Here is a 23690-nt window from a genome sequence, read left to right on the forward strand (position 1 = left end):
GGTGTCTTAACTTGTCAGACTGGCCAACCGGGGATTACTGCAAATTGGAAGAAAGTCTCTTCAAGTAGGACCATAGAGTAGGACAGAAGACAATATCGATGCGCAGTCGTATGTAGTCTACGTAATGTCTAAAATGTGTGTAGCCTCTATTAGGGCGACACATGGCCATGTGTCCCCACTGCCAGGGTAGTGTGTATAATGGAGCTAAACTAAATCCACCACTGACGGTTGCGATCAATTATGACCTAACAGTACCCGTCGTTGCCTGGATACGCACGCGGTGTTTACAGGCCAGTTCAAGATGTGGCAGGTGTCGCATAACTGCCTTGTTAGCTTTCTGCTGGTGAGTAACAAAACATTAAATATTCATGTGTGATAATGGAGTTTTAGATAATGGGCTTTTGTAAACGTATTATGAATTAATCATAAAATTAATTGGCGTGGGTTTGGGTATTAATAGTAAACGAAGCAGATTAAATATGCATCTCATTGACGCGCTACAGCCTAGCCCCAGCACCATAAGTATATAGCTTAATTTAGGATTGCACTGAACCAATACATGCCTAGGGTGAAGATGGATGAAATTAGGGTGACCAGACGTTCTCTTTTACCCGGACATGTTCGAGACCTAAAAAATCGTTCGGCAGGGATTCCAAAATTGTCCGGGATTGTTGCCTCGTCGGATAAATGTGTTTCTCTTAGTTTTTCCCAAACTATTACGATCTTACAAATTTTGAAAAGGTTATCTCCCGTACGTTCCTCTTGCGCAAGCTCTGATTGCAGAGAGAACTGTCATTTTGATCAGATAGTGCGGCATGCAATACACGACCAGCACTTTTTCACAAACTCATATCTGGTCACCCTAATTAAATTGAATTAAAAAAAAATTGCAGGCACATTTATCTTTCCAAAAATCCAAGACGCATTTAACCGCACCTCACGGAGCACATAAATACAGTTGCCTCTCATTCACTCTTACACACACTGACAGTAACGGAGCAGCCATGGTCTGGCTTGCTCATCAGGAGCAACATGGGGTTCAGTGTCTTCTGTCTAGCTCAGGGACACTTCCACACCAGGCCAGGAGAGGTTGGGGAACCAATAACCATCCTGAGTCACGGCTGATAGTCCAACACAGTCTCTGGAACAACTGCTGCATGTTTTAGATTCTAAAACATGCAGCAGAAAGTATCTGCTAAATGAATCAAATATCAACAGATTCAGGTGCATGTGCCACTCCACAGGTTAATTACACAGCTTCGAGCATGGCCTCGCTGAGCAGAAAACCAGGCCGTGGGTACAGCATGACAGACTGGGAGACCAATAACAAGCTGATCTCAGACATTGCAGAGCACCACCGCAGCCAATCAGAGAGAGCGCGGCAGGAGGGGCAGGCTCTGACCGCTGAGACAACCTGCAAGGTAGACTATGACATCACAGGGTCATGATGTCACACTTACTCCCCCCACACCATCAAATATTTATAGAGCACATTTCATACCAGGTGGCAACACAGTGCACTTCACAGAAGGGAGGGGGGGAAGGGCTTTCAACACTGATGTTTGACACTAATTTTCCAGAGGGAAGCATATAAACAGATCAATATAGGAGAAATGTAAAAGATCTTCCCTGACCTCTCTGAAATGAGACAGATCGAGCACTCTCCTGGAGAATGTGAACTGGCAACATATTACAAAGCACACACATAGCACGACTGAATACTACACCACAGGAAACCTGACATGGTATACAACAAAAATAAAAAAATAAACAAAGCTTAAGTAAGTCAAGTGTATAAAAAACCTTTCACACCTAGGTCACAAACTGCATTGGAAATGTAAAATGGTTCAAAATAAGACCACAAAAACAGTTTATAAGAACATAAAGTGAGTGTGGTAACATGGGATCCCCTGCTGTGTCCTCCAGGCTGTGTGTGGGGAGCGGGACTTCAGGGGGCGTCTTGTGATCCGGCTCCAGGAGGTCTCCCAGCAGCGGCACGCTCTGCTGCGCTGCTCCCACCACCTGGACACAGAGATCCACGCTCTCACTCAGGTGCTCAGAGATCCACACTCTCACTCAGGTGCTCAGAGATCCACACTCTCACTCAGGGACTCCCTGCTTACTCGCACACACACTCATACACACACGCACACTGACACACACTGACTCACACACACTTCCACTCACCTCCTCCCTCCCTTTCTCTCTGTCTCCTCCTCCTCCCCCATCTCCCTCTATCTCCCTGTCTTTCTGTGTTTCTGTCTATCTTCCTCCCCTCCTCTCTTCCTTTATTTCTCTCTGCCTCCTCCAGCTTTTGAGGGGATAATGGGTGGACTAGTGTAGGTTATTCAAACTGTATTGCTGGCTTTATGCCACTAGGGGGCAGTCTGGTCACTGACTGACCTTGGGGGGAGTCATGCAATCGTTGTGACTATGGTTACAGCCTGCCTGTTGACGCTATACTTTTTAAGTTGGAATGTCAAGCAGGCTAGCCTCGCAGACGTGACCAAACCAGAACAGAGTTTATAAATGTTTGTCCTGTCAGTCTCGTGGCCGGTAGCGTAGCGGTAGCGGTAGCGGTAGCGTCCCTCTGAACAACATCACTGGTGGAGGACAGCATGTTTACTGTTTTGCTTCTGCTCCCTCTGTTCCCCCCTGTCATATGTCTCTCTCTCATACTCAAACTCTTTCTCTCTGCCCCCCGCCCGCCCCCTCTGTCTCTCTGCCCCCCGCCCGCCCCCTCTGTCTCCCCTCCCCAGGCGAGAGAGGAGTTAGAAGAAGTGATGATGGGGCTGGGCGCCCGTGTGGAGGTGGTGGAGGAGTGCTGGGCGCTGGGGGAGGGGCGGAGAGGAGGAGAGCTGATCTCCGACCGCGTGGAGGCGGAGCTGAGGAGGGAGGCGGAGCTTATCGACCTCACACAGCAACGGCTGCAGGAGCTCAGCAGCCAGGCCTTCCTGGTGCTGTGGTGAGACTCACACAACACACACACACACGCTCACACACGCACACACACACTGACACACACACACACTGACACACACACAGGGATGTTAGCATTGCTAAGCTACATGTGTTATGGACCATTAGCATCGCTAAACTACATGTGTTATGGACCATTAGCATCGCTAAGCTACATGTGTTATGGACCATTAGCATCGCTAATCTACATGTGTTCTTCAGCCGCCTCCAGGAGACTCGCCAGCTGCTGACCTTTGACCTTAACAACAAGGTGGAGGCCCTGGATGTGGACCTGGCCTGCCTGTCTGTCACAGACCAGACCACAGGCCTCTCCCTCAAGCCCCGCCCCACCCGCGGGCCTGCAGGGTGAGGAGGCAAAGCCCCAGTCAGATCTTATTACTTTACACTGTGTCTGGTACCTGAGATGTTACTGTACACTGTGTCTGGTAGCTGAGATGTTACTTTACAGTGTGTCTGGTAGCTGAGATGTTACTTTACACTGTGTCTGGTATCAACCTGAGATGTAACTTTACAGTGTGTCTGGTAGCTGAGATGTTACTTTACAGTGTGTCTGGTAGCTGAGATGTTACTTTACACTGTGTCTGGTAGCTGAGATGTTACTTTACACTGTGTCTGGTAGCTGAGATGTTACTGTGTCTGGTAGCTGAGATGTGGTTTCTTTGCTGAAATGCTGATCCCTGATGTAACGCTGTACTTTCTATATTTATTCATGTACTTATTTAGCTCATTATTTTATCCAAAGCAACTGCAACCTTGTGATTTGCAGTCTATACATGTATTATAGTATGCAATACTATAATATTGCATATTCCATGCACCAGTTGTGTGTTGCTTTGAATGAAAGTATTGTTTAGGATTATATTGTAAGAAAAAGTTAAATAATTACTATAACTCAAATTAAGGAGGTGACACACCTCTCTCCACACCATGACCCTGATTTGACCAGTTTTATGTCTCCTTCAGTTCCTCCTCCCACCAGGAGTGGTCACTGTTTAGCCAGCGCAACATGAGCCAGGCCCAGGAAGAGATGCAGGCATCCCTGAGGCTGAGAGAGAGCATGACCTCCGCCAGGGCACAGGTGAGAAGCACAGGGGACAGCTCAGTGGTAGAACATGGGGATGGGTATAGCTCAGTGGTAGAGCATGGGGATGGGTATAGCTCAGTGGTAGAGCATGGGGATGGGTATAGCTCAGTGGTAGAGCATGGGGATGGGTATAGCTCAGTGGTAGAACATGGGGATGGGTATAGCTCAGTGGTTGAACATGGGGATGGGTATAGCTCAGTGGTAGAACATGGGGATGGGTATAGCTCAGTGGTAAAACATGGGGATGGGTATAGCTCAGTGGTATAACATGGGGATGGATATAGCTCAGTGGTAGAACATGGGGATGGGTATAGCTCAGTGGTAGAGCATGGGGATGGGTATAGCTCAGTGGTTGAGTATGGGGATGGGTATAGCTCAGTGGTAGAACATGGGGATGGGTATAGCTCAGTGGTAGAACATGGGGATGGGTATAGCTCAGTGGTAGAGCATGGGGATGGGTATAGCTCAGTGGTAGAGCATGGGGATGGGTATAGCTCAGTGGTAGAACATGGGGATGGGTATAGCTCAGTGGTAGAACATGGGGATGGGTATAGCTCAGTGGTAGAACATGGGGATGGGTATAGCTCAGTGGTAGAGCATGGGGATGGGTATAGCTCAGTGGTAGAACATGGGGATGGGTATAGCTCAGTGGTAGAACATGGGGATGGGTATAGCTCAGTGGTAGAGCATGGGGATGGGTATAGCTCAGTGGTAGAACATGGGGATGGGTATAGCTCAGCGGTAGAACATGGGGATGGGTATAGCTCAGTGGTAAAACATGGGGATGGGTATAGCTCAGTGGTAGAACATGGGGATGGGTATAGCTCAGTGGTAGAGCATGGGGATGGGTAAAGCTCAGTGGTAGAACATGGGGATGGGTATAGCTCAGTGGTAGAACATGGGGATGGGTATAGCTCAGTGGTAGAACATGGGGATGGGTATAGCTCAGTGGTAGAGCATGGGGATGGGTATAGCTCAGTGGTAGAGCATGGGGATGGGTACAGCTCAGTGGTAGAACATGGGGATGGGTATAGCTCAGTGGTAGAACATGGGGATGGGTATAGCTCAGTGGTAGAACATGGGGATGGGTACAGCTCAGTGGTAGAACATGGGGATGGGTATAGCTCAGTGGTAGAGCATGGGGATGGGTATAGCTCAGTGGTAGAGCATGGGGATGGGTATAGCTCAGTGGTAGAACATGGGGATGGGTATAGCTCAGTGGTAGAACATGGGGATGGGTATAACTCAGTGGTTAGAGCACTAGACTGCTGGGAGAGAGATGAAAATCCTCCCTGATTGTTTTACACATTATGACCATGAGCGATGTGTGTGTGTGTGTGGAGGGACTCATGTTGATAGTGCAACAGGAAGTCAGGCTGGGGTGTGTTTGGCAACTCCAGGGGTCCCTCCAGGACGACAGGAAGTGAGGACGTGAGGGTCGCTGGGCGTGCAGCGTAGCTCCTAAAATACCAGGATGTTTATGGCTCTCTCTAACGATGCGTGTCATGTTAGCATGTAAACCATGAATACGTTTGACGTTCCTGATTAGGATGTTCCTGTGTGTGTTGATGACTATCGTGTCTGTATGTGATTTCCCTGCTGTATGTGTGTGTGTGTGAGAGAGAGACGTTCCTGTGTGTGTTTATGTATGTAACATTCATCTGTGTGTGTGTTTGTGATGTTCCTGCTGTGTGTGTATATGTGATGTTACTGCTGTGTGTGTGTTTGTGATGTTACTGCTGTGTGTGTGTTTGTGATGTTACTGCTGTGTGTGTGTTTGTGATGTTACTGCTGTGTGTGTGTTTGTGATGTTACTGCTGTGTGTGTGTTTGTGATGTTACTGCTGTGTGTGTGTATATGTGATGTTACTGCTGTGTGTGTGTGTATGTGATGTTACTGCTGTGTGTGTGTATGTGATGTTACTGCTGTGCGTGTGTGTATGTGATGTTACTGCTGTGTGTGTGTATATGTGATGTTACTGCTGTGTGTGTGTGTATGTGATGTTACTGCTGTGTGTGTATGTGATGTTCCTGCTGTGTGTGTATATGTGATGTTACTGCTGTGTGTGTGTGTATGTGATGTTACTGCTGTGTGTGTGTATATGTGATGTTACTGCTGTGTGTGTGTGTATGTGATGTTACATTTAGTCATTTAGTCATTTACTGCTGTGTTACTGCTGTGTGTGTGTATGTGATGTTACTGCTGTGTGTGTGTTTGTGATGTTACTGCTGTGTGTGTGTGATTTTACTGCTGTGTGTGTGTATGTGATGTTACTGCTGTGTGTATGTGATGTTACTGCTGTGTGTGTGTGTATGTGATGTTACTGCTGTGTGTGTGTATGTGATGTTACTGCTGTGTGTGTGTGTGTGTGTGTGTATGTGATGTTACTGCTGTGTGTGTGTATGTGATGTTACTGCTGTGTGTGTGTGTATGTGATATTACTGCTGTGTGTGTGTATGTGTGTGTGTGTGTGTAGAGCCAGGCAGACCTGGAAGCCCAGAGCAGCAGGTCAGGGTTCAGCCTGCGCAGGAACACCCACCTCCTCCACCAGGCCTTCAACCACCTCCACTGGGAACACCACACGGTGAGCACTGACCGGGTCTGAACTGGACCTGGTTTCTACTGACCTGGTCTCTATTGACCGGGTCTGAACTGGACCCGGTTTCTACTGACCTGGTCTCTATTGACCGGGTCTGAACTGGACCTGGTTTCTATTGACCTGGTCTCTATTGACCGGGTCTGAACTGGACCTGGTTTCTACTGACCTGGTCTCTATTGACCGGGTCTGAACTGGACCTGGTCTGAACTTGACCTGGTGTCTACTGACCTGTTATGGTCTGGAGTTAGTCTGAACTGGACCTGGTCTGAATGATGTTAGAAAAATATGACCAATTACAAACATGGACAAGTTGTACTTTACACAAGAAGAGCAAACATCGATTTGAAACAGATACGAAGAGTTTAAGAGCATAATTAAAGCGAAAGGCAACACCGTTGCTGCTTCCAAGAAAAGAAAGGGAAGTTGGGAGAAAATTGCAGAGTGTGTGTATACGTAAGTGAATGGCCTTCTCAATATCACTCATAAGGCAGTAGTAGATCTGACTCTAAATACAATAGTGTTTTCCATCCAATTAGATCCACAGGATCTTCGGCAAATGGTGATGCCATTTTCCAAGATGATTTGGTTGGTCAGTAGGCAGTGCTTTTATACGTGTAGATCTGTTATCTCAAACATAACTTGCTTCGGAGCAGTGTAGGTGTGCAGCATGAGTTATCGTGGTGATCTATCCTGGTAAGACGTGAACCACCGTCGTTGTGAAGCTGAAAATCAGTAAAACCCGAAGTGACCTCGCTAACCCTCGATCCGGCTTCACAGTGTAAAGCTCTGGCCTTACAGTCTGCTCCTGTGTGGACCAGCTCAGTCTGGCCTACCTTCAGAGAACTCATGGTCTGACTTTAAAGACAAGGCCTCTCTCTCCTACATGGATAAGCAGAGCTCCTTGAGGGTTAAAGATAATGCAGCTCTTAGTACAAGGCATGTGTGTGTGTGTGTGTGTGTGAACTCAGTGACCCTCTAATCCCAGCTGGGCAGCAGTACAGTATCTCCACAGACATGAGTACTTGTCCTGGAGAGGAAGTCCTGGACTCTAACAATAGCAGCGCAGGGAGGGCCCTAATAGACCAGCACAGTTTGGGCTCTCATGGCTGTGTAATGGCTCACTACTCCAGCGAGTAGCGCTGACTCAACCCAGAACACACTGCCTCTGAACCCAGAACACACTGCCTCTGAACCCAGAACACACTGCCACTGAACCCAGAACACACTGCCTCTGAACCCAGAACACACTACCTGAACACGCATACTGAAGAGGTCACACTGAGTGGTGCTGGGCGAGAGGAGGTTTAAAAGCTGTGCTCTAACAGAACCCCCTTCTTTTTCTGGTGTGTTGTGAATCTGTGCTCCTTGGGGTCTGTCTCTCCTGCCAGACCAAAGAGGAGATCTCAGAGCTGGAGAGGGCGATCCACGGTGTGGAGCAGGAACTGGTGGCCAGAGATGCCCACCTGAAGCTGGTCCACACCAGGCTGGACAGCAGGACCTACCGCCCTGGTACAGAACTCTGCATGGACCAGGTGTGTGTGAGGGGGAGTGTGTGAGGGGGTGTATGAGGATGTGAGTAGGGGGGTGAGTGTGTGTTTACACTGTGACTGATGACCAGGTGCAGTCCAGCCTGGTGGATGAGGCCCAGCAGCTGGAAGTCTCTACTGCAGCTCTGAAGCAACACCGGGCTCAGTGTCAGTGAGTACCTAGATCATAGAACCTATAACCTGGCCCAGTGTCAGTATCTAGAACCTGGCCATTTTCAGTGAGTGCCTAGAACCAAACCTAGAACCCATGACCTAGTGTCTAATCCAGACCTCCTAGTATCTAGTCCAGTACCCATTTCCTCCTAATACCTAGGTATTACATTTAGAAAAAAAATGACTAAATGTAATACCTAGCCCAGTGACTAACTACCTGCTGTGCACCAGACACACCCTGAAGACCCTGGAGGAACATCTTGCACGTCTGGAGTTCAACCTGGACCTGAAGCACGAAGCGCTGGAACTGACCCTGCGTAGCAACCAGACACGGCAACGCCTGAAGCCCCACCCCTCCCACCCACGCCCAGACACCCCCCCGCCCCACACTTGGGATTCTGCTGGAAGGCTGCTCTCTCATAAACCCTAAACACAACATGCTGCCTTTGAGGTGTTTATTAAAAACAACATTGTTTTTAAACAATTTATACAAAAACAACCCAATATACAATAACGATAACTAAGATGTGGGTTTATATAGGAAAGTGTATATAAATATATAAATGTCAAATGTTGGCCAATATACAGAGGCCAGAGAGTAAAGAAAGTCAGTGTTCAGAAGTCTTCATCGTCCAGTTGTCAGGTCTCTTTACTGTTGCAGAACTGAAAGGTCATGTTGTTCACTGGACAGGAAGCTTCTCCAACGGCTCCGCCCTCTTCCTGTGCTGCCTGAGCCTCTCAGTGGGAGGGCTGGGGAGGTGGGCGGGGCTACAGGTTTTCCTCCAGGTGTTCCTGCAGCCTTTCTCCTTTGCGGAGCGTCTGCCTACGTCTCCTGAACACAAATAATCCATCATCAAGCATCGCCCACGGCTAGTGTGTGTGTATATACTGTACATGTGGGTGTGTATACGTGTGTGTGTGTGTGTACATGTGTGCATACATGTGTGTGTATTCATGTGCATATGTGTGTCTGTGTGTGTGTATACGTGTGTATATGTGTGTGTATTCATGTGCATACGTGTGTCTGTGTGTGTGTATACGTGTGTGCATGTGTATATGTGTGTCTGTGTGTGTGTATATGTGTGTGTCTGTGTGTGTGTATACGTGTGTGTATGTGTGTGTGTATGTGTGTGTGTATATGTGTGTATATGTGTGTATACGTGTGTGTACCTCCACAGCAGGAAGGCCAGTCCTCCCCCGAGGACAAGCAGCACCAGCAGACACGCCCACACCGCCGCCCCTCCCCCGCCCTCTCTACGGCAGGGCTCTGGCGACACATATCACACTCACGGTTAACTCCAGGACAGCTCTGCAGCTATGTTTGTACAGTGTGTAGGTCTACAGGGTTCAGGTCTACAGGTGTGTAGGTCTACAGGGTTCAGGTCTACAGGGTTCAGGTCTACAGGTGTGTAGGTCTACAGGGTTCAGGTCTACAGGGTTCAGGTCTACAGGTGTGTAGGTCTACAGGGTTCAGGTCTACAGGGTTCAGGTCTACAGGTGTGTAGGTCTACAGGGTTCATGTCTACAGGGTTCAGGTCTACAGGTGTGTAGGTCTACAGGGTTCAGGTCTACAGGTGTGTAGGTCTACAGGGTTCAGGTCTACAGGTGTGTAGGTCTACAGGGTTCAGGTCTACAGGGTTCAGATCTTCAGGGTTCAGATCTTCAGGGTTCAGATCTACAGGGTTCAGGTCTACAGGTGTGTAGGTCTACAGGTGTGTAGGTGTACAGGGTTCAGGCCTACAGGGTTCAGGTCTACAGGTGGGTAGGTCTACAGGCTTCAGATCTACAGGGTTCAGGCCTACAGGTGTGTAGGTATACAGGTGTGTAGGTCTACAGGGTTCAGGCCTACAGGGTTCAGGCCTACAGGTGTGTAGGTCTACAGGGTTCAGATCTACAGGGTTCAGGTCTACAGGTGTGTAGGTCTACAGGGTTCAGGCCTACAGGTGTGTAGGTCTACAGGGTTCAGGTCTACAGGGTTCAGGTCTACAGGTGTGTAGGTCTACAGGGTTCAGGTCTACAGGGTTCAGGTCTACAGGTGTGTAGGTCTACAGGGTTCAGGTCTACAGGTTCAGGGTTCAGGTCTACAGCGTTCAGGTCTACAGGGTTCAGGTCTACAAGGTTCAGGTCTACAGCGTTCAGGTCTACAGGGTTCAGGTCTACAGGTTCAGGGTTCAGGTCTACAAGGTTCAGGTCTACAGGTTCAGGGTTCAGGTCTACAAGGTTCAGGTCTACAGGTTCAGGGTTCAGGTCTACAAGGTTCAGGTCTACAGCGTTCAGGTCTACAGGGTTCAGGTCTACAGGTTCAGGGTTCAGGTCTACAAGGTTCAGGTCTACAGGTTCAGGGTTCAGGTCTACAAGGTTCAGGTCTACAGGTTCAGCGTTCAGGTCTACAGCGTTCAGGTCTCAGATGTTTGTCTCCAGGAGCATACCTGCGGTGTAGGTGGCAGAGCTGTGGCCCAGCCGGTTGCTCACCACGCAGGTGAAGTGTCCGCACACGGGCGTGGAGGAGAAGAAGAGCGTCTTCCCGTCCTCGGACACACGGGCCAGGGCTGTTGTCACGGCAGCATTGTCATGGAGCCAGGTGAAGCGGGGCTCGCTACCCCAGGCCTCGGCGCAGAACAGGGAGGCGTGGGATGCGTTCACGCTCACAGACACGTGATGCACCGCCACTGAGGCCCGGAGACGGGCAGATAGGGGTCAGAGGTCAAACAGAGGTCAGGGCTCATACAGGGCAGACTTGACTCTGACAAGTTATTTGGACCGAATCCTGAAAGCTTGATGAACCTTCGGTGAGAGTCTAGGTTCATCTTACCGTATTCTGTAACCATGCACTCCGCCGTCGCCATGGCACCCAACCGGTCGGTGACGGTAATCGTGTAGCGGCCGCTGTCTCCCGGTGTGAAGCCCTCCAGGCTCAACACTGCCCCCTGCTGCTCCAGACGAACACGCCCGCTGGAGGGGTTACCTTGGTGGGGCATGTCGAGCTTAAAGTCAGGGTAGGTAAGTTTAGCAAACCTACCAATTTTGTCTTGAGTTTGAAAGGATTCAAACCAAAATATCCCCTTCAAAGCCACTCCTCCAAAGTACATGAACATGCTGCCTGACTACTGCTAGGAGGTAGGTAAACAAGTGTCCTGTCCAATAATTGTATTGGGTCTGAATGCCATCTAATCATTAATTACCTTTATATGATTTTACGTTTTACTGAAGTTTATTTCAGAAAATATGACAAAAAGTGCATCTCAACGACACCTGCACCCTGCCTTTAAGATGACGGCACCTCCACCCTGCCTTTAAGACGACCACACCTGCACCCTGCCTTTAAGACGACCACACCTGCACCCTTCCTTTAAGACGACGGCACCTCCACCCTGCCTTTAAGACGACCACACCTGCACCCTGCCTTTAAGACGACCACACCTGCACCCTGCCTTTAAGACGACCACACCTGCACCCTGCCTTTAAGACGACCACACCTGCACCCTGCCTTTAAGACGACCACACCTGCACCCTGCCTTTAAGACGACCACACCTGCACCCTGCCTTTAAGACGACCACACCTGCACCCTGCCTTTAAGACGACGTCATCACAGTGCAGAGACTCATGGGACAAGCGGTCCCTCGTCACCCCTGGCAACAGAACCCTAAAACTGACCTAAAACTGTTGCTCCATTAAAAGAAAGAATAACCATGTGAAAGATCGTACAACCGAGTTATCAAACATTAAGCACATTCAGTTGACTTCCGCAAAGCTACACAAAGGCTCACGCATTTTAACGGTTTACCTGGGAAGACAGCCAGGGTCACCTTCCCCACATTGCTGCCATGTTCCGGCTCTCGCTCCCAGGCCACGCTGGACACCTGGGGGCTGAGCTGGGCCTGGAGCAGCAGCCTGGAGGCTGGGAGGACATGCACCGGCTGGGGGGTCTGGATCTGGACAGACACACTCTGGGCACCACCTGGCACTGTGGAGACAAGCAGAGATACTGCTATCCTATACTGCTACATACTAGACCCCATGTACTATACTAGACCTGATGTACTAGACTAAAGCAATAGCCTTCAATAGGGTGTGGGTTCCATGTCTGTAGTTATCGATACATGGTGAAATCAATATGTGAGTGTCTTGACTGAATTGTCATCTGTCACTATTCCAACACAGATACGGGCAGATGAGCGTTGCTGTGACAACACTGGCACAGTCATTTGTATCAGCTTGTTTCTTTTCCAAAATTAAATGTTTGCCAGCTAACTAGCATCAAGACAATATAAAGTGGACTCTTTGTTTTCTGTAGAGATACGGTGCATGTTATCTAGGTGCAGGAATGCACCGTAATACCTCTAATCAAACTGTGGGAAGGTTTTACCCGTGGTATGTCGTCAGTATAGATTTCGAGGTTGGGACCCCCCCATTGTATGTCCTCCCAGTCCTGCTGTATGACAGAGGGGAGGCCCTGCAGTACTTATCACAGGAAGTAGGAACCAGAAGGCAGCTGATCTGTCCTGGAGATACTCATGCTCAGCAGTAGCCGTGGAGATAATGGCTGATGGCAACAATACAGCACAGTTGGGGCCCTCCCCCTTCCACTCGTCGTTTACAGAGGAACACAATCATATAACCTCCCCCCTCCCCTCAGATAACCTCCCCCCTCCCCTCAGATAACCTCCCCCCTCCCCTCAGATAACCTCCCCCGTCCCCTCAGATAACCTCCCTCCTCCCCCTCAGATAACCTCCCCCCTCCCCTCAGATAACCTCCCTCCTCCCCCTCAGATAATCTGGTGCTATCTACAGTACTGTACTCAGCCTGTGTGTGGTACTAGAGCTATCTACAGTACTGTACTCAGCCTGTGTGTGGTACTAGAGCTATCTACAGTACTGTACTCAGCCTGTGTGTGGTACTAGAGCTATCTACAGTACTGTACTCACTCAGCCACAGCAGAGCCACAGCCCAGCATAGACAGCACTGCAGCCTCATACCACCTGCTGGGAGAGAGGGAGAGAAAGAGAGGGGGGGAGAGAGACAGAGAGAGAGAGAGGGGGGAGAGAGACAGAGAGAGAGAGAGAGAGAGAGAGAGAGACAGAGAGGGGGGAGAAAGACAGAGAGAGAGAGAGAGAGACAGAGAGGGGGGAGAGAGACAGAGAGGGGGGGAGAGGTGAACTCTATATTTACTATCACCCGTGGAGGTAAATTCAGCAATGGAAGCTAAGCTGTCTCCCTAAGAAATGTGTGAAATGGTGTCGTCTGTTTGACTTAAAAAACCTCTGGTCCTGCATGACCAGACCAGGGTTGTGTGTATTTGATCAGTTGTATTTAGCTTGTTAGCCCCAGTGGGAAGTCCACTTACCTCCCCGGTGGTTCTACAAACAGCAGTCACTTCCTGCTTCTCCCAGTCTGGCAGGAGACTCTTCCTTCACGCTCCCAGAGTGCTGAAGGTCAACTTCACCGTCCAGAACAAAGATGTTCCACAAACACCGTAAAACACCCGTCCCGTCTGATAATACAGTGTTTGTGGAGAAGCAGAAGGGCTGAGAGACCCAGCTAAGCTACATACGGACGTGTGGAGAGTGTCTGGAGAGGCACGTCCAGTAGGCAGGGTCTGCTCGCAGTCTGGTCTGCGAGATGAGAGTCTGCTCGCGGTCTGGTCTGCGAGAGGAGAGTCTGCTCGCGGTCTGGTCTGCTCTGCGAGATGAGAGTCTGCTCACAGTCTGCTCTGCGAGAGGAGAGTCTGCTCGTGGTCTGCTCTGCTCTGCGAGAGGTGTGTAGGAGTCAGCTTGTTTTCAAGCGGTGCAATTTCCTCTTTCCACTTCCTGTACAGTAAACGCTGCCACTCAGGGTTAAAAAAACTGGACTTTCTATTGTCAGATCATCTCTGATAGGCACTCCCTCCCCCCCCCCTTTCTCTCTGTGTCCCCGGCACCTTCTGTCACACTACAGAGAGTCGTCTGAGTGATGTCACACCCAGGTTGGCACACTGTTGTCAAACAGGGCAGACGTGTCAATAGAAAAGCATTCTCTCTGAAAGGAAGTGATCAACAATGCTGAATGCTGCAGTCGACAGACTTTCACATGAGCTCAACTGGTGTTTAGTTTTTAGTTACAGAATAGCATTCATATTCCATTGGAATGCTTTTCTTTAGAAATGCTGATTAAGCCATATTCAACCACAGAATAATACGGTGTCCGGCCCTCCTCTCCCTATGTGCCCTGTGTTCCATGTCACTGTTCAGAGAGATATGAGACAGAGTTAGACTGACATGCACTTTGAATGGGGTAGGCTTACCATATTCATGATATATGGATGAGTTAGTACAATAAAGCAACAAGACAAACTGCATGAACAAACAGGCAGGCATGCACCAATCCAAATCAAGCTTTACAATCACTTTATAATGAACTCATTGTTCAGGAATTGAATAAGGACTAGTCTGCTTTTAAAAAGAACGATAATGAACCACATAACTAGGATAACAAGGATGTTCTGAACTTGTGAATACAAATGTCCATCAACTAAAACAGCAGAGTTCAGAATGTGTTAATTTAACAGTCCTATAATAGCGTCCTGTGGTTTGTCAGGGAGATATTAGAAGCTGTGGTTGGATGGTAGCCCTTCTCTTGCTGCTCTCACATGAGAAGAGCTTGTCCGAGGCATGGCACTCATGTGTCATCCATCCTCCTCTGCAGCTGAACTGCTACAACAGACACTGTAAAACCTGAAAAAGGGAAATTTACTCACATTGTCTGATTAAATAAGAATTGGATCTGCCGTTTGTCCCAGTTAGCTGTCCATGCAGACAACTATTCCAAGGATGATGATCCCCAGTATTTTACAGGTAATCCATGCAAACCCGCTCTGTGTGAATAGAAAGGGATCATAGCGCTGTTTTAAACACCTAAATAGCGTGAGTTTGTTTCCTTTTTACTTGATCCAGAGCAGTGGTCAGTTCTTCGTACGTCGCTAACTAAGTCAGCTGGATTTGATTATCCGATTTGTCATTATCTTGGATTTTTTGGCTCTTCGACGCTCAACCTGGACTTGCTGTCACAGCAACAGGTCCGTAAATTTAAACCTGCTCGAGAGCAGGCTTATTTTACATAAACAAGATTAGATTGCGGCTTTATAAACAAAGGTGATACAGGAAGTATGTCACTGCCATGCCTTGTCCGTTTTTACGACAGTAACCTGTTGCGGAAGGTGCAAGGATAATTTAACCCTAACACGAATTCATCGGTATTAGACCGTAAAGTGAACCACGAAACGTCTTTTAGAAAATGATTCCCGCTTCACAGTCTGGCACAGGGGCGTAGTTGGTGCTGCAGGTGCGGCTGCACCTGGGCCCGTGGGGTGTCGGGGCCCCTAGCCGGGTCTTAAGACATATCGTCGCACAAGGGGTATGGGGCACCGTTTGAAACCTAGGTTGCACGTCCGTTATTCCTGCTCAGTTTTCTCACATTTAGCACAAATAAATTTTCAACGGTCACTTTTTTTAACATTTAGGGAGAAATTCATCTAAATACATGTCATAACTTATTTAGAGCAAAGTTCTGCAGTATGCAAAATAATACAAGTATATTTTATAGAACTGTTACATTTAAATGTTTAATGTAAATGTTTAATGTAAATGTTTAATGTAAATGTTTAATGTAAATGTTACATTTTTAATGTAAATGTTTAATCTAAATGTTAAATGTAAACGTTAAATCTAAATGTTAAATGTGTAATTCACACATTTAGATTGCCACGCCACGCAGGGGGGGTGGGGTGTGTGGGGGGGGTGGGCGTGATAATATCTTGCACCTGGGCCCGTTGTTACTACGTTACGCCACTGGTCTGACATCTACACAATCTTTACCACATAAACGAGTCGTGCTAAGCTACTGTCGTAAAAAAACTGACGTCCTTATGGAAGGAAGAGTAAAAAACAGGAGGCAAATATCTTTCAATGGCTCAAGGCAGCTCAATGGTTTATTCGGCAAGGCAATGTGTGTTCACAACACAGACAGGAGAAGAGACAAAACACAAGCCCCAGAATCCCAGTCTTATAACCCAAATGAGGATAATTCCCCGCCCTGGGAACTACTATGACGGTATCACTCTAACACTCTTTCCCCGTGCTTGGTGTTTTGGCTGGTAATATTGATGATGAACTTCCTACAACAGCTGAAAAGCCCATATACGCTGACTCCCCCTCAGAAGTCCCAGGCCAGGGTCCTTGAAGTAAAACTTCAACTCCTACTGACCGGAACTGTCCTATCCATCATCCAAAGTTCTGGCACCTCTCATACTTACTATTTCCCAACATCTGTGAATCCAGCTGTTCTTCCTTATGTCCTAATGGTCTGGTGAAAACCAGTCTAGAGAATGTTTTTAGTAACTGCGTAGGTCTCTAACTGCGTAGTTAGTCATCCATCTTAGGCCCATCAACCTGGCCTGATGTAACCCTGTCTAGGTTTCTTGCCTAGCTGCCCCCATAATCACTAAAATCCCACGACACTACCCCCAAAAATCGGTAGCTAAACTTCCAGTCGATTGTCGATGTGTCTATGTTTTATGCAGAGCTAGTTTCTTCAGAGCGTAATTGGATTTTGGTGGCACAGTTCGAAACGTGATCATTCTACACCAATAAGGTAGCTGCTTTTTGTGAACATGGATGGATATGGTGGCAAATAGAAGATGGGACCTTGAAATTCGGCCCCTGACAGCGTTTTGCACAGGGGTGTCGTTAGACCCTGTTTACCCCAGTAAATACTGGGGCATGTGCCCCAGTATAAATCTGCTGTGCCCCAGTAAAATCTAAAGTTTGAGTTTTAACTATTTACTTTATTGGTCAAAGCATTCATTTAGATTGATAATCCTGAAAAAAATTAACGCAGTATCCCAATCAACGCTTGTAAAATTAAAGCAGTTTCATTGAAAACAAACCGATGCACACAGAATTCCACGTCAGCTCCTCTGACCTTGCCAAACAGTCACTGCAGCACGCACACGGAAGTCCAGATGTCGGACTCGGCACACAAGTCAGAATTGACAGGCTAAGAAACATTACAAAACTAAAAGTAGTTTTTCTGAATGATAGTCCTACCAATTATATTATTTTGACTAAAACATAAAAATGATATTACATGAAGCTCAAAAAAACGTATTTGCACTCAAAGGAATGCAAAAAAAATGTGCGCTCTCGCATTAACTGTTGATGTCCCTGCTAAAGCTGATATAAAACTTGCGTCCCTGAACTGTGTATAATGGGTTAAGCAAGGGGAGTTTCTATAGCCTAGAAAAAAAGCGATATGAATAGGGGCCTGTGCCCCAGTAGAGTGTTATGTCTAACAATGCGGCCCCTGACAGTGTTTGGCATGTGATACACTGCAGCTGCCAAACACCTGTGAGACAGACAGATGTTCCTGTTTTTCGCTAGGACTGTGTTGCACAGACTTATGTAGTTGTTGTAAAATTCAATTCATTCTTCCACAAATGAAAACAACACTGATCAACCATAAATAAAAATAAAACAATAAAACAATCTTTATGAAAAGTATGAAATATTATATATAAAACTGTACAAAACAGAATAAGTATAACAGATTAAGGACAGTCAGTCCTCACTGTCAGTGTCAGGACAGTAACTGTCCTGACACTGACAGTGACACTGACTGTTAACTGTTATCTTCCAGTTCCTCAGTTTCTTTTCTGTTGGCACAATTACAACAACAACATAAGTCTGTGCAACACAGTCCTGCAGTAAAACAGGAACATCTGTCTGTCTCACAGGCGCTTTTGCAGCCGCAGTGTATCACATGTAAAACACTGTCAGGGGCGAATTTCTGGTCATCCAGGTGATGTGCAAGGTCCCATCCTCTATTTGAAAACCATATCCATCCATGTTGACAAAAAGCAGCTACCTTATTGGTGTAGAACGATTACGTGTTGAACTGTGCCACAAAAATCCTATAACGCTCTGAAGAAACTAGCTCTGCATAAAACATGGACACATCGACAACTGATTTGTAGAACTATAGAACACATAGTCTATAGTTCTTGCAAATTTAAATTAAGATAACTGGTGATTTTCGTGGTTTGTATTCTTCCCCTGCTAGCGAAATTGCACATCTGTTGATTCGATAGCGATTGCTGCCCTTGCTCTCGTATGTATTTTAGGTGCATTATTATGCTGAAGTAGTTTTAATTAATAAATAGTGGGTATATTGTTATTAGTTGGACAGACCTGCCCCCACTGCTAAAAAAATCAGAGAGGAAACACTGGCATGCATTCACACAGTGGCAATTGTTTTAGTCTATTGCTCCTGGTAGTAGTGGTCCTAACCAGGGGCCGTTTTAGGGTTAGGGTTATTGTGTTTGGTGCCCTCTGCTAGACAAAAAAAGGAATTGCGGTTGTGTTCGTGCCACACGCCTGGGGTGCCAAATGTGCTAGGACCGCCACTGGGCCTAACGGTGTTCTTAGCCTGAATTGCTGGTCTGCAACCACGTTCACCTTATGCAGTGACCAGTGTCGGACTGGTCATCGGGAGAATCGGGAGATTCCCCGAACGGCCGGTCAAACTAACGGCCGCTATGGCCACAGCATTATGCAAAAAAAATAATAATAGGCTAATAGTTTACGCTCACTCTGAAGATGGCTTGAATACCAAGAAAATGTTTAACTGGAGTGATCCAAAATCCAAAGGGTGGGGGCAGGGGTGGCGCCCGATAATTTTTTATGCAGGTTATGAGGGTGTGCTCGATCTTTGACGAGGAGCTGCGCTATTATAGATATTATATATAAATACTATTAATAAATTTGCAATAATTCTGGGGGTGCTATAGGGGTGCTTTGGTCTTTCTTGGAGGAGCTGAAGCACCTGCTAGCCCCTCCCTAGCGCCGCCAGGGATTCCCCCTGTGTAAACTTGAACGGTGCACTTGTCCGTCCGGTTTACACATCGCGATTGGTCAAAAATCTATCGTTTTGTGAGTATGGCCATTTCGTTGGAGTGGGTGGAAGCAATGAGATCGCGTGCAGTGTTTTCGTTTGCATCCGAGACTTATTTAGCTAATGCTAAAACATTGTTGTTTCTTTTTCAAAGAAATGGAAAAGAAAAGGAGAGAATGATGGCGCAGAAAAACCAAGAAAACAAAAAACAACGGGCACTCCTGCAGAATGCTGCAAAATGTAAAAACATTGAACAAATGCTCAGACTGGCAAAAAAACAAGATAAGTGAGAGAGAGTCTGCAGCCCAAAGATGCAGCAGTAGCCTACCAGAGGCGTCAGGTGCAAGCAACTGCATTGTTGACATTAAGAAAATTCAAATATCCTAACCATATTGTTTTCATTTTTCTAAAAACATTATAGATTTGGTATTACTGTTAGCCAATATATATGCTATATATTTTAAATGAGTCACTCTTTTAAATATGCACGACATGTTTTTTTGGCTTTAAAAATTAAATGTGCTTCTCAAATGCAATTGTGTTATTTGTTGTGTTCTGAGCAGCGACAGGTGACACGGGGCAAGAGATGGAGGCTGCTGTGGTGACAGGGTCCAGTGGAGAGACTATGACAGGTGCAGCACTGCAACTGTACACTATGTTAACAGGGTTATTATATGGAAATTAGTTTGTTGAATTAATTTTCATTATCGACTATGGTTAGCTGATTATTGTTCTCTGTACAACATTTAAAAGCAGATGCAGAAACAGAGAGAAGCAAGGAAAAAGAAAGTAAGGGTGAATTGCCATATTCATTTTACATTTAGTCATTTAGCAGACGCTCTTAACCAGAGCGACTTACAGTAAATTAACAGGGACTCTCAGCAAGGAAGGGGGGCTGTGTGTGTGGTGTGTGTGTGTGTGTGGTGTGTGTGTGTGTGTTTTATGTGTGCCCAATATGAATCTTACAATAGTTAAAATGAACAGTAAACTGTTTTTTTTTGCTAAGCCAATATTAAGCAAAATAGTAATAATAACAATAATGGCAATACAATATCAAATATCAACAACAATAAAAAAGACCATCAATATACAAATCATAACTCTAAGAATTAATTATTTAATAAGATCAACAGATAAGTCTTGAGATCCTCTTGAAGGATCCAAAACGATCGCATCAACACAGAACACTATGCAGCTCATATCATAGAATGCAGCATATTTTAAGAGGATTGTCTGCAGGGAATGTGTCTGACCAATCACGGCGAGTGTGGACCGCCTGGGCCAAAAATGCCAGGGACGATTTTTTGTCCCAGTCCAGCCCTGGTGTTTATGTACTGTAGTCCACTGGGAAAGAAGCACACTCTGTCCTCAGCGATGGACACTGTCACCTTTCAAAAACAAACTAAAACAAATAAGGTTCAGTGCGTCGCAAGAACACATTGCCTAATGGCCTCGCAATGCAAACAAGAAGGCGTATCTTGATACATTTTAGATTTCAGATATATATTTTTCAACCTTTCAAAACTTTTTATCAAAACCTTTTCAAACACAACAATAAAACATTTCAAGTTTAGTTTGTAATTCTTTTTTTGTAACTTTTTGTCGAAAATATTTTTAAACCTTTTGAAACTTTTTTTCACACCGAGTGAAAGGAGAGAAGAAAGAGAATACAAAGTCAACAATCAAAGGGAGTGCGGGTTACTGATGTGGTGATGGCAGAATGTTGTGTGCATGCTGAATGCTAAAAAATAATGACTAGAAAATCCGCTCTCACAGCAAAAGCCACCCTAATACCCCCTGGGGCACACCTGTATTTGGGTCATTTAGCAGACGCTCTTATCTTATCCTGTGCGCTGGTGTAGCTCAGACCTGGGAGGCCTAGCGTCACAATGACACGGTGAATGTGGCTGGCCACTTTATCTAGTGATTAATTTGATATCGATGAGTTTGCGTTACGAAGCAACAAAACAATATGCTTGAACCGAAATCCCACTCCGGGGAATATGAAGATTTATTGATTTGAATAAAACAAGATAAGAGTCAGGATTAGCAGAAGACAGCTCCTCTCCAGCCAGGTGCCAAAGATGTGCTGGCCCTTTAAGAGGGAGTGGTCTCCCGGCACGTTCACAGGTATGCACTAGAAACAGGAAGTGATAGAACGACTCCTCTCTCTTGAACATAAACAAAGCTTGCTCCGGTTCTGAGACGTGATTACAGACATTAGGGTGGAGACTAAACAGGTCGCCATGTGTTTTGTTTGTTCCTTTCAGGGCGTCCAGACTGAGAGATGACCCCCTTAATACCTCTCCTGCTGTGGTTAGCAGGTAAGACCTTTCTGCCTCTCCTGCTGTGGTTAGCAGGTAAGACCTTTCTGCCTCTCTCCCACACGTATATCTTAGTGGCTTCAATTCAGAGTCCAGACTGTATAAATGGATAAAAGAAAAAAGAAAAAATTATAAATGTAGAGAGAATAAAAGTGTGTGACTAGGTTTGGGGTTTGGATGCCTGAAGGTTTTATGAAGGAGCGGTCATAATGGTTTGAGATATTATTAGTGCAAATTCTGCCAGACCTGCTTGACAACATTCTTGTGTGCCATGTCACTCAAAGGTGTGTCACTTCCTGCCTCGTGGTTGTCACTTCCTGTCCTGTTAGCCTGCTACAGTTCAGCATTAGAACACTGCTGTTGTTTGCCAGACAAGACCTCTGCCATCTGTCCCCATGCTTATCTAGTTGGCCTTCTCTCTCCCTCCTCTCTCCTTCCATCCTCTCCCTCCCCCGCTTTCTCCCTCCTCCCTCCTTCCATCCTCTCCCTCCCTCGCTTTCTTCCTCCTCCCTCCTTCCATCCTCTCCTTCCCTCGCTTTCTCCCTCCCTCCTTCCATCCTCTTACTCCCTCGCTTTCTCCCTCCTCCCTCCTCTCTCCTTCCATCCTCTCCACCCGCTCTCTCCCTCCTCCCTCCTCTCTTCTTCCATCCTCTCCCTCCTTCTCTCGCTCCTCTCTCCTTCCATCCTCTCCCTCGCTCTCCCTCCTCTCACCTCCCTCCACTCTCTCTCCTCAATCCTTCCCTCCTTTTCCCTCCACCTCCTCCCTCCCTGCCTCCCTCCGTTTCTCCTCCTCCATCCCCTCCACCTCCTTCCTTCCTTCCTCCTCCATCCCCCCAGTCCTCTCTCCAGCAGTGTTTCCCCAGACTCCGGTCCAGATCCAGTTTCAGCCTGACCCAGTTCTGGTCCAGACCGGCACAGACATCCTTTTCACCGTGAAAACCGTGTCCCAGGTTCTCTCCATCAGCTGGAGCTACCCTGGGGGCGGGTCTCCCCTGGGGGTGTGGACCGCGGCCGGCCCCGTCACCAACGCGCCGCCCCAGTACCAGGGCCGGGTCAGCATCAGCGCCACCCAGCTGCGCATCAGCGCTGCCGTACTGAAGGATGCAGGGAACTACAGTGTGGAGGTGAACCCTCTGACCAGCACAGGGTTCACAACCAGCACCAGAACCATCCTGCTCAGGGTGTTCGGTAAGGGGAGGGAGGAGGGGTAGGGGTGGGTGGGTGGGTGGAGGAATGGGTGGAGGGAGGGATGGGTGGAGGGAGGGAGGGAAAGACAAGAAGACTGAAGTGATTACAAAGAAAGGATCCTGGTTCTCTGTTGTAATTCCTGGTGTCTGGAGTGGAGAGAGGAGAGTGATCAGAGCCTCTTGCTTGTTTGTCTGTTGTCTCTGCTCTTCACTCACTCTTCCCTTCTCTTCCTGGTCCAATCATGTGGCTGTGGACTCTGGCCAAATGGCACCGCCACCCTGTGTCCTTGAACGCTCCATCTGTGACTGTGTGCCTTCCTAAACCCTTCACGCAGCAGGGCTTTACAGGCCCACATTGTCCCTCCTGCTCCTTGCTCTCTCCTCCCTTCCCCCTCCTGGTCTCTCTCTCTGTGATAGACATGCAGCACTGGTCTCTCTCTCTCTGTGATAGACATGCAGCTCTGGTCTCTCTCTCTGTGATAGACATGCAGCACTGGTCTCTCTCTCTGTGATAGACATGCGGCACTGGTCTCTCTCTCTGTGATAGACATGCAGCACTGGTCTCTCTCTGTGATAGACATGCAGCTCTGGTCTCTCTCTCTGTGATAGACATGCAGCACTGGTCTCTCTCTGTGATAGACATGCAGCTCTGGTCTCTCTCTCTGTGATAGACATGCAGCACTGGTCTCTCTCTGTGATAGACATGCAGCACTGGTCTCTCTCTGTGATAGACATGCAGCCCTGGTCTCTCTCTCTGTGATAGACATGCAGCACTGGTCTCTCTCTGTGATAGACATGCAGCACTGATCTCTCTCTCTGTGATAGACATGCAGCACTGGTCTCTCTCTCTCTGTGATAGACATGCAGCACTGGTCTCTTTCTCCCTCCCTAG

General features: G+C 47.4%; 3 protein-coding genes across 14 annotated transcripts in view; 2 read left to right on the plus strand and 1 right to left on the minus strand.

The window, feature by feature from the left end:
- LOC146300327 (tektin-2-like) lies at positions 1 to 8813 on the plus strand. 2 transcript variants are annotated; one of them, XR_014765028.1, is made up of 10 exons: positions 1 to 343; positions 1245 to 1421; positions 1927 to 2052; positions 2760 to 2965; positions 3181 to 3324; positions 3943 to 4057; positions 6540 to 6647; positions 8051 to 8171; positions 8281 to 8360; positions 8594 to 8727. XR_014765028.1 is itself a non-coding variant. In XM_084702204.1 (10 exons), exons 1-10 carry the CDS (start codon positions 302 to 304, stop codon positions 8790 to 8792), a joined length of 1341 nt encoding a protein of 446 aa, XP_084558330.1. In that variant the 5' UTR covers positions 3 to 301; the 3' UTR covers positions 8793 to 8813. The 2 variants fall into 2 exon arrangements, 1 of the variants encoding a protein (XP_084558330.1); XM_084702204.1 differs by having other exon boundaries at positions 3 to 343; positions 8051 to 8194; positions 8594 to 8813.
- Positions 8804 to 15441, minus strand: LOC146300328 (limbic system-associated membrane protein-like). 4 transcript variants are annotated; one of them, XM_084702205.1, is made up of 8 exons: positions 15098 to 15441; positions 13709 to 14105; positions 13290 to 13346; positions 12148 to 12327; positions 11175 to 11327; positions 10792 to 11031; positions 9533 to 9629; positions 8804 to 9194 (listed from the first exon to the last, which is right to left on the minus strand). In XM_084702205.1, exons 3-8 carry the CDS (start codon positions 13336 to 13338, stop codon positions 9131 to 9133), a joined length of 783 nt encoding a protein of 260 aa, XP_084558331.1. In that variant the 5' UTR covers positions 13339 to 13346; positions 13709 to 14105; positions 15098 to 15441; the 3' UTR covers positions 8804 to 9130. The 4 variants fall into 4 exon arrangements, with proteins under 4 accessions (XP_084558331.1, XP_084558332.1, XP_084558334.1 ...); XM_084702206.1 differs by having other exon boundaries at positions 13709 to 14110; XM_084702208.1 differs by lacking the exon at positions 15098 to 15441 and having other exon boundaries at positions 13709 to 13801; positions 13916 to 14243.
- LOC146300329 (uncharacterized) overlaps positions 14662 to 23690 on the plus strand; it is a 14078-nt gene continuing 5049 nt past the window's right edge. The window contains exons 1-5 of one of the 8 annotated variants that reach the window (XM_084702200.1): positions 14662 to 15194; positions 19442 to 19527; positions 19851 to 19919; positions 21558 to 21647; positions 22449 to 22799. In XM_084702200.1, the coding sequence (XP_084558326.1) occupies positions 21575 to 21647; positions 22449 to 22799 (424 nt within the window). In that variant the 5' untranslated portion in view covers positions 14662 to 15194; positions 19442 to 19527; positions 19851 to 19919; positions 21558 to 21574. Of the gene's footprint in view, positions 15195 to 19345; positions 19920 to 20043; positions 20077 to 21557; positions 21648 to 22448; positions 22800 to 23690 lie in introns of those variants that run through there. The other 7 variants (XM_084702197.1, XM_084702199.1, XM_084702201.1 and 4 more) reach the window with 7 other exon arrangements.

Source organism: Hypomesus nipponensis, chromosome 2, assembly GCF_054491055.1.
Source record: "Hypomesus nipponensis isolate SF chromosome 2, ASM5449105v1, whole genome shotgun sequence".
Taxonomy (NCBI): Eukaryota; Metazoa; Chordata; class Actinopteri; order Osmeriformes; family Osmeridae; genus Hypomesus; species Hypomesus nipponensis.

Coding starts and splice junctions, on each gene's coding strand:
- LOC146300328 (XM_084702205.1), bottom strand. CDS start 13,338: ATGAGGCTGCAGTGCTGTCTATGCTGGGCTGTGGCTCTGCTGTGGCTG. Junction 11,328..12,147: donor GACCCTGGCTGTCTTCCCAG/GTAAACCGTTAA, acceptor TGCCCCACCAAG/GTAACCCCTCCAGCGGGCGT. Junction 9,195..9,532: donor CTGGCCTTCCTGCTGTGGAG/GTACACACACGT, acceptor ATTTGTGTTCAG/GAGACGTAGGCAGACGCTCC.
- LOC146300327 (XM_084702204.1), top strand. CDS start 302: ATGTGGCAGGTGTCGCATAACTGCCTTGTTAGCTTTCTGCTG. Junction 2,966..3,180: donor CAGGCCTTCCTGGTGCTGTG/GTGAGACTCACA, acceptor TGTGTTCTTCAG/CCGCCTCCAGGAGACTCGCC. Junction 8,195..8,280: donor CAGAACTCTGCATGGACCAG/GTGTGTGTGAGG, acceptor ACTGATGACCAG/GTGCAGTCCAGCCTGGTGGA.